Raw genomic sequence first — 9,258 nt, 5'->3', positions numbered from 1 at the left:
GTAGGACAGGCTTGCTCTACAAGCCATTTCTCTGATAACAGGTGAGAGCCATGCTGAGCTATTGAAACCCTGCCTTGCTCATGACTAGTATTAAGCGTTTTTGAGACAACTGGTTGAAAATGGTAGAAGGAAGAGGTAGAGGGAATTGGTCTGGTAGCTGGGAAGATGTCTCTTAAAACAGGCCCAGATGACAACTGCTTGCACCTGCAGGCCCCTGGCCCTAGTAACATGCTCTAACCACCTAACCAATCCACAGGAGAAGACAGTTTCGAAGACCTATAAATCTAGTAGGGAAGAAGCTAATTGATGCAACTTTCAGGATAAAAAAAAGACAGGGGAAAGAGGGTGGAGAAAGGAAGGAAGTAAGTTCAGCCAGATGTACTTAAAGCATCTTCTCTCTCCAGCAGTTCAAAATGATAGGGGGCTTTTGGGGGCAGGGCTGCAGCGACACCTGGGCCCCCAGAGAGTGAGATGAGCACAAGTGAGGCAGGGCTTGAAAGGCTGGGCGGGGGGTGGCAAGGCAGCCGTTCAGGAAGGAGGCCAGGCTCCCATCTGGAGAGCCAAGGGGCTGGGGCTGCTGAACAGATGGAGAGAAAGTTGCAGCTGGTGGAAATGCACTTTCATGTGTAAAGTTTGGTCCTTGGAGGATTGCGATTTCCAACTCTAAAGGCAGCAGTGGGCAGGTGGCTCTGCTCCATACTCCGCCTTTTCCCTCTGCTGCCACCCAGACAACTCGACAGTGGCTGTGCCAGGACTCAGCCACCATGACTTCCGCCAGCATCCCTTTCAACAGGCAGAAGCTGGCATGGTGACACCTTGGCACAGCAAAGGATGGCAGAGGACTGCAATGCTTCAGCAGCTGGAGGAGGCAGGGTAATAGGAGGGATTAACCCAGCCTCCCTGGAGGGGACCAGGTAGACTGAGAACAGACAGACAGATGGAGGGGGAAAATCAGGAAAAGTACATCACAGACCTTCCAAAGCTGATCATGATGTATGCACTGAGTCTCAATTCTGGTCTTGATAGAGCTGTGGCTGAAGGGGAGGCAGTGGGGAAATGGCAAAACAGTAGGTTCTGAAACTCTGGGTTCATTTTACCACAACCTCAATGAATATTTCTTTTCTGTTTTTGATTTTTAGTGGAGACAAGGTCTAACTATGTTGTCTAGGCTGGTCTCAAACTCCTGAACTCAAGTGATCTTGCTGCCTTAGCCTCCCAGAGTGCTGGGATTACAGGTGTGAGCTACTGCACCAGGCCTAAGAAAAAGACAGAACATAACTTTGTTTTTTTAATGAAATATTTGCCCATAGGAGCTTTAGGAGAGGAAGTGACTTTTACATTCTCTGGCTCTAATGGACAGCCACCCGTCCTCTAATGGGACCAGCTCTAATGGGACAAGCCTCACCCATCGGAACAGAAGCCGTTAGCACAATTCTGCGATCTCATAGAGTTCCTCCCTATAATGCTCAGGCTCTTAGGGGAATCACCCACTCAACCATGCTAACCACACCCGTGAGAGGAGCAGCCTGGGTAATGAACATCCAGCTCTGCCTCTTCCCTCCCTCTTTTATTTACCATAGACTGCTCCAGGGCATGAAGAACAAAAACCACCAACTCTGTCTTGTTAAAATCCAAGTGCATTTTTTAGAATATGTGATTTTGCTTGATTTTATTTTTTTAAAAAAGAATGGAACTCAGTCCCATATTCCTATTGAGTCCATTTTCCCAAGAGATGTCACTGTTTGAGATAATAACTTAAATATTCTTGATGTGGAGGTAGTCTCTCTCTTCCTAATGGGATGTCTTCTTAGCTCCTTTCCCGAACTTGGCATCAAGACCAAGACCTATGAAAAGGAAGAAAATGGGCTTAGCCTTATGGGGGGAAATGAAACTTACCAATGATTGTGGTGGGGTGGGGTAGTCGGCCTTGTATCTCCAAAATGGGGGCTTTAAATAAAATACACATCAGAACACTGGTTTTATGTAACTTCCTCAGAGACAAGAGAATGGCACCAGGATACTAGTTATTACAGATATCTGTATCTATGTAAATATATCTATCTATAGATATAGATAGATATAGATACATATATATAATACAGCAAGACTAAAAGAAGTCAAAACTTCTAGGCTATGGCTGAATGTGGTGACTCACACCTGCAATCCCAGCATTTTGGGAGACTGAGGCAGGAGGATCATTTGAGCCCAGGAGTTTAAGGCCAGCCTAGGCAACACAGCAAGACCCCATCGCTACAAAAAAAAATTAGTCAGGTGCTATGGTACATGCCTATAATCCCAACTACTCGGGAGGCTGTGGTGGGAGGATCGCTTGAGTCCAGGAGATCAAGGTTGCGGTGAGCTATGATTGTGCCACTACACTCCAGCCTGAGCAACAGAGGGAGACCCTAGGAAGGCTGGATTAGAAATAAAGCTTCCTGTTCTCTTTTTATTTTCTTTTGACACAGGTTTTCACTCTGTCACCCAGGTGGGAGTGCAGTGGTGTGATCACAGCTCACCTCAGCCTCCACCTCCTGGGCTCAAACGATCCTCCCACCTCAGCCCCGAGTAGCTGGGACCACAGGCGTGTGCCACCACGCTCAGCTAATTTTTGTATTTTTTTGCAGAGACAAGGGTCTCATCATGTTGCCCAGGCTGGTCTCGAACTCCTAAACTCAAGTGATACTCCTGCCTCAGCCTCCCAAAGTGTTAGAATTACAGGCGTGTGCCACCACACTCAGCCTCTTTTCTCTTTTGAAGAAGTTTTCTCTGGGCTGAGCGCGGTGGCTCATGCCTATAATCCCAGCACTCTGGGAGGCTGAGGCTAGGGGGATCACCTGAGGTCGGGAGTTTGAGACCAGCCTGACCAACACGGAGAAACCCCATCTCTACTAAAAATACAAAATCATCCGGGCATGGTGGTGCATGCCTGTAATCCTCGCTACTCGGGAGGCTGAGGCAGGAGAGTTGCTTGAACCCAGGAGGAGGAGGAGGCTCACCCGACAGGTGAGCTGAGATCGTATCATTGCACTCACTCCAGCCTGGGCAACAAGAGCGAAACTCCGTCTCAAAAAAAAAGAAAAGTTTTCTCTAAAATATTTAAATAAATTTCATAAATATACAAGTAAATTTTAGGAGAAAAAATTCAGCTGTCACTGTGTCTCTGTGTGGCCACTTACCCAGGAACACAAGCACGGTGCCCACCCACTGCATGGGGCTGATGGGATTGGCGAAGAGGATCACAGAGGCCAAAATTGTGAAGAACTTTCGAGTTGTAGTGATGATGGAGCAGGTCAGGGGACCAAAATACACAACCGTCATAAAGATGAAGCTCTAGAGAAAGATAAAGGTGAGGTCCGGTGGGCTCCTGGGTATCTGCCATTGGTCTAAAGTCTATAAACAGACCTCAGGGCTAATCTTGCCACCCTCTTCTTCCAGCCAGGCCAATCTTTCTTAGGGAACCAGCTGCCAGAGTAGGGAAGCCAAGCCATCCCCTTTCAAGCACTCACCTGACCCAAGGCACTGGTCAGCCCAAAGAGCAGGATGTTATAGATGATGGCAGGGTACCTTTCAGCAAAGCTCAAGAACTCCCAGAGCTCCCCAGTGAACAGGATTCCTGAGAAGACATGTCAACAAACGTACGGCGCATTTTGTGCACACAAAATGTGCACACACACACACACACACTCCTGCACATGTCCTGTTAAAGAACTGCAAGGGAGGTGGGACGCGGGAAAGTGTATGGTGTGGGTTTGCATCATCTCATCATTGATTCTTCTCATATTTTTCTCTGATTAGAGAAACTAAAGAGAATTTTGTGAGAAAGGCTTGAAAGTTAATGAGTTACTTCTACCAAAGTGATTACAAGCAGAAATCCTCAGATGCTGTAGAGATGCTGACCCACACATCCTTAGCTCAAGGAAGCCCCTCGCATTAGTCACCTCCAGCCATCAGCAGCCTCCGCCATTAACCCCAGTGTGCTGTACAAAAAATACTTTCTACATGTACCCAAATATGAAAAGTTAGGAAGCACTGATTTCAAAGCAAATCATTCACATTTGAACTCTTTTCAGCATATAGCTAACTCTGTTTCCTGTGAGCACTACGTGTGTCTGATTTCCCTCATGAAAGTTCCCAGGTACCTCCCTGTGTTTTACTAGAGTGTCTTCCCATGACACCTGACACATGACTCTCCTTCATTGTGCCAGTAACAAGTAGCAAACAAATCCTGCTGGTGCAGGTTTTTCCAGGAAGGTTTCTCAAGGGCTTGAACAAAAGGGCATCTTGAAACTAATTCAGGCCCTTGGTCTGGGCAACTAACAGCTAGAGGGATCAAAAGGATGAAGGCAGCCTGCCCTCTGGTGACACATGGGAAGAACAGCAGAACTGGCTCTCACCCATTCCCAGCAGCAATGTCGACCAAAGGTTGATGTTCAGCATCATGTGGTTGGAGCCTGTTTGGTAATGAGCCCGCATGTGGTCCTGGGAAACACCAGTCAGTCCATCCAGAGTCAGCGATAATAGCTGGGAAAGAAAGGGTGCAGCCTGCAGTGAAGTGGTCAACAGGGCCCTTTCCTAACCCAGGACACAGGATTGTCACTCTCAGAGGCTCCTCGGAAAGCCACTGCCTTTAAAGTCCTCAGAACAAAACGTTGCCATTTGGTCACAGGTGGAAGGTGGGGAGAGACCATGCTCACTGCCCCCCACCCCTGCCCCCCAGCCCAGGAACTGGACTGACAGGCTAACTGAGCTACGTAGTGATTTTGTAATCAGAGTAGAGCAGGAAGCTCACTGCCCAACATACTGGGAGGGGAAAGGTAGTCCCAGCAGGTTAGCTTCCTAGCTTGGAGTATAGTGCTCCAGAGACTGGATCCTGTGCTTAGGCTGCCTGGATTGGAATCCTGACTCTGCCACTTCAAATAGCCAAGTGACCATGGGAAAGCGAGTTAATCTCTCTGTACCTAGTTTCTTCATCTGTGAAATGGAGATAATACTACATATGAGATTATTGTTGTAAAAATTAGTCAATTAACATGTAAAACACTTGGAACAGTGCTTAATGCATACATACCATCTACTATAATATTATTTTAAACTCTGGCTTCCAGGTTTCTTGGAAAGCCACAGTGAGAGACATTATTCCTTCCCTCTTTGCTCTCAGGTCTCTGTGACTTCACACCAGGATTCAGCCACAACCCTCAGAGTTATCTCTTCTTCAGAATGAGAGCTGAGCTGTAGTTAAATATTTCAGGTTTCCCACTATGGCATTAACAGAGCCAGGGGCCTGCAGCAAAAACCAGATATGGGGACAAGGAACACCACAACCTCCCTTGACACACAATTGGCCTTCTACCTGCCTAGGTGAGACTATCCTTTGGTTAAGTTTGCTGGAAAAGGCTGCCTTCCCCAACAGGATCTCATACCAAGAGTAGCTCTCCATAGCCGACTGTGTGTTCTTCTATCCCAACAACTTTCTTGGGTTTGTACATGAAAAGGGCCACTCCAGCCACAATTAACAACACACACAGGTACTTGGCCAACGGGTATTTCTTCTTCAAGAGGGTCACCCCAAGGAGCATGACTACGGGGAAAAAACAGCGGAAAATTCAGGCATCCATAAGGCATCGATGACCCCAATACCCTCCCTCCCAGGAATCAAGAAAAGACTCAGGGAGAAAAGAATGACTGAGAAGGAAGGCTTAGAGAGGACAAAAGGAGGGTGCCAGGCTGGCACCTAGATAAGGATTGAGCAACAGGGTTAAGTATAAGACAGGGAGGAGGTAGAGAACAAAGGTGAAAAGTCCAGGAAGGGACAGGACAAGGGTGGGGAACGGTGGAGAAGGAAAAGAAGTGGAGATAAAGAAACTGATGATCCAAATAGGAATTAAGTTGTCTAATGACAATATAAACACATGCAACACAGAAATGGCTGACCAAGTGAAGCAGGCTAGGTCAGCCTTTAGCTCCTATTAAGGATTACCAGCCTATGAACATCACAAGAAGTGACACAGATGACAGGATGGGCAGCAGGGAGAGCTGGGGGAAAGTCCCTGGGGACAGCCATGATGGGATGATGAAGCCAAGAGCGACACAGTTGTAGCAGAGAGAGAGCTTACTATAGGAAGAGTGATGACAGAAGAGGAAGACCATCTTCTTTGCTTACCTGGGATTGGCTTGCAGGATTTACCAAGGACCTGAAATTAAATCCAGCAAATAATTTCTGAGCATCTGTGATGTGTCAGGTACTATGCTAGGTACCGCACTGATGATGAGTAAGCACAGGGCCTGCACCAGAGACCTCAGCCTCAGAAAGCAGCCCTATCATGGCCCAACCCACCACCACTAAACCTAAGTTCTATGGTTCTATACACTCCTAATGTCTTAGAGGACCGTTATCTTTTTTTTTTTTTTTAAACTCACAGATCTGAGGGAAGAACTCTTAGTCCTTTTCAAATGATATCTGAGCCAACCATCGTCCCACCCTGAGGTTTCACCTGAGTTGGGTAGTTGACAAACTGTAGTGCTGAGTTGCTGGAGACCATGGCACCCAGATAGGAGATAGAACAGGCAGCATAGAGCCAGCTCCGGGTACGATCCACCCTGGCAGTGTCAAAAAACTGGATCACTGGGAGAAGACAGAAAAAAAAAAAAAGAAAAGAAAAAAAAAAAAAAAGAGAAACCTGGTGGGGCTAGGATGGACCACTAAGCAAAGCTGAAGCCACATGAAAGGAACTTGTCTGTCAAATAAGACACAAGCTATTTCTGTCCTGTTACACTGGGAAATCTCTGAAAATTATTCATCTTTCCAATTCTACCTAAGCCCAACAAAAGACCACATGCAGGGCGGAGGTGGGGGCCGCATTCAGTTCAAGGGACCAGTCGGCCCCGCTGCTAGTCCCCAGGGAACAAAGAGAGAATGCTCAAAGCATGCTTGAAGCTGACACACAAAAGAAACTCAAAGGGAAAGAAAAAAATGTTTTAAGTATTTTCAACGGGGATTTGGAATATAGAAGACCCATTCTCTGAACATTTCTAACTCAGAAGCTGATAAAAATTGGGGAAATAATATTTTACTCCACTTCAAAGTCATTAGTTTTACAGACTTCACAGAGAGGCTGTGTAGGTACAAAATGGGGTGGAGATCATGAGTTAGCCTTTAAGGTTGAATCAATGCTTAATGCCCAGCATACTGAGGGAACTTGGGGTGGTGGGGTACCCAACAAATTACTATCTAGGTACTCACAGATCTTGGCAAACACAGCATTGATCACACATTGAATGAAGACCAAAGTTAAGGCAAAGGTGAACGTCTCCTGCTTGGCTCCTTCCCCATACTTTCCTCTTGTTCTAGAAATGAAATGCAAGAGAAAAGAGGGAGAAATTAGTATATTTCACTCACTGTCATCTAATATATCCCGAGCCACTGAAAACTTTAAAATTATCTTGCCTCTCTGGATGTAGGCAGAGTTTGTAAGGACCACTAGGCTCATTTGCAAAAGGGGCTGATTTTACTGGATCTAGAAACTAGACATCCCAGCCTACTGATTCCAAAGCCTAAGAAAAGAATACCCGAAAAAGAGGGAGAGGAAACATGCAGAACGAGATAGTGAAATCAGGTACCCCAGGCAGGAGGAGACGATATTTCGGCTATGGCACCAAGGCCGAGGGCGAATAGGTTGTTTGCAAGCATCTGGGAGTACCAAAAGGGGGCCGACTCGGGTCCTGTTTGAGGGGTAGAAGTCTCAGCCTGTAAATCGCAGGCCCTCAGAACCAAGCAGGGAAAAACAGCTAAGAAAAGAAAATAACCAAGTCCGAAGAATCCAGAAAATAACCCTGGAGTTCTGGAATTCTGGGTAGGCTCAGCCATAGCTGCAAAAGTAGTGGGGTGCTAAGAGGGCGACAGCCGGGCAGGAGGACAAAAGGAAAGCCCAGGTCCAGAGGCAGAAGGCCCAGGACCCTTGTCACAGGCTGGGGAGAGAATGTCGACCCGCCCCCGGGGTCGCTCACATCTTTTCCTGCAGGATCCCATAGTAAAAATAGCAGACAAAGACACCCAGGAAGCAGAGCGGCAGGCGCAGCCGGTCGGGCACCAGGGAGCTGCTAGAGGCCATGAGACGCCCGGAGGAGCCGACTGGAGACCCGCTCACAACCGGCACCGGCAGCAGCGGCGGCGGAGGCGACAGCTCCAGCCGGACATCGCCGACCGGCGGCAGGGGCCTCATAGGAGCTGCATGCGACCGCCGTCCAGCAGGGCCCAGCAGGCACTACCAGAACTGCCGGCTCAGGGCTGCCAAGGGGAAACTCCTCAGAACCCAGCAACCACTTCCTAGGAAAGAAAACCCGCCCTGGGACCTTGGCTCCATCCCTGAGGGCCAGGGGAACCGGCAGCCTCGAGACTAATCCCTCGCCCTGGAGATTTTCCAATCAGGCAACTCTGAGGACAACTGCGATCCAGAGCACCACAGGGTGACCTAGAGCCACCTGGGCGTAGAATAATGACGTATAAGGATGTGGAGGCCACCAATTGGCTGCGCTGTGCGAAGACGGACAGGTGGGCGCGGCAGGAGGAGGTGTGGCCGGCAAAGCAAATCCAATAGTCTTTTCCGCGGCGGGCGGCCAGGCTTCTGCTGGGTCCTAATGCCAAAATCTCTTACTGGAGCCTCAGCGCCGTCTAGCTGCTGCCCAGCGTCAGCGACTTTACCTGCTCATTACCTAGGCACATCACTAGGCTTCCAAGGGGGAGAGCGGCACAGTAAGTCTCGGCTTGGTCACTTAAAGGTGGGGTAACCTACCCGTGTCACCCAAGTTCTGAGCCAGAGTTTTCCAGGTCTGGAAACTAGGGATAATTAGTAATAGCCGCCTTGTCGCCTCTTGGCTGTTGTGAGGATCAAATTAGAGTGTTTTGTAAACTGTAAAGTATGCTGTGCAAGTTTAAGGTATTATTAGTCATCACTGTTTCTCAGCCCTGATCTTATTTCCTCACATCGAGGGGTGGAAATGGAAGCTTACTGAAGTCAGTTTTCTTCCAAGGCTTAACAACTCACCAACAATGGCGCAAACCCTTCCGCCGCGCTCCTGAATATTTCCCGTTAATGAGCTCCTCGTTGGATCCCTTCCTCATGCAAGTGTTGGGTCTCCACTTGCTGGCACGAATTGCCAGGGCAAGACTGACCTCAGGTCTTCCTACTACTACCTCCAACCCCCTACTTAATTGGCCCAAATCTCCGGCCACCAGCTGGACTCTGGGCTGCTCTTTAGGTC

At 48.2% G+C, this 9,258-nt stretch overlaps 1 protein-coding gene across 5 annotated transcripts; it reads right to left on the bottom strand.

Annotated features, from left to right (window-relative positions):
• Window positions 1-1,638: 1,638 nt before the first annotated feature.
• Window positions 1,639-9,258, bottom strand: SLC35B1 (solute carrier family 35 member B1). 5 transcript variants are annotated; one of them, XM_009236592.3, is made up of 9 exons: window positions 9,042-9,258; window positions 7,241-7,344; window positions 6,492-6,597; window positions 6,161-6,191; window positions 5,421-5,578; window positions 4,395-4,521; window positions 3,507-3,613; window positions 3,177-3,330; window positions 1,639-1,844 (listed from the first exon to the last, which is right to left on the bottom strand). In XM_009236592.3, the coding sequence occupies exons 2-9, from the start codon at window positions 7,270-7,272 to the stop codon at window positions 1,792-1,794; spliced, it is 768 nt and encodes a 255-aa protein (XP_009234867.1). In that variant the 5' UTR covers window positions 7,273-7,344; window positions 9,042-9,258; the 3' UTR covers window positions 1,639-1,791. The 5 variants fall into 5 exon arrangements, with proteins under 5 accessions (XP_009234867.1, XP_009234865.1, XP_009234869.1 ...); XM_009236590.4 differs by lacking the exon at window positions 9,042-9,258 and adding an exon at window positions 8,350-8,468 and having other exon boundaries at window positions 6,492-6,622; XM_009236594.4 differs by lacking the exon at window positions 9,042-9,258 and adding an exon at window positions 8,350-8,466.

Source organism: Pongo abelii, chromosome 19 (assembly GCF_028885655.2).
Source record: "Pongo abelii isolate AG06213 chromosome 19, NHGRI_mPonAbe1-v2.0_pri, whole genome shotgun sequence".
NCBI lineage: Eukaryota > Metazoa > Chordata > Mammalia > Primates > Hominidae > Pongo > Pongo abelii.
The sequence above is the reverse complement of the archived record's forward strand: the minus strand, read 5'-3'. Positions and strand labels throughout refer to the sequence as shown.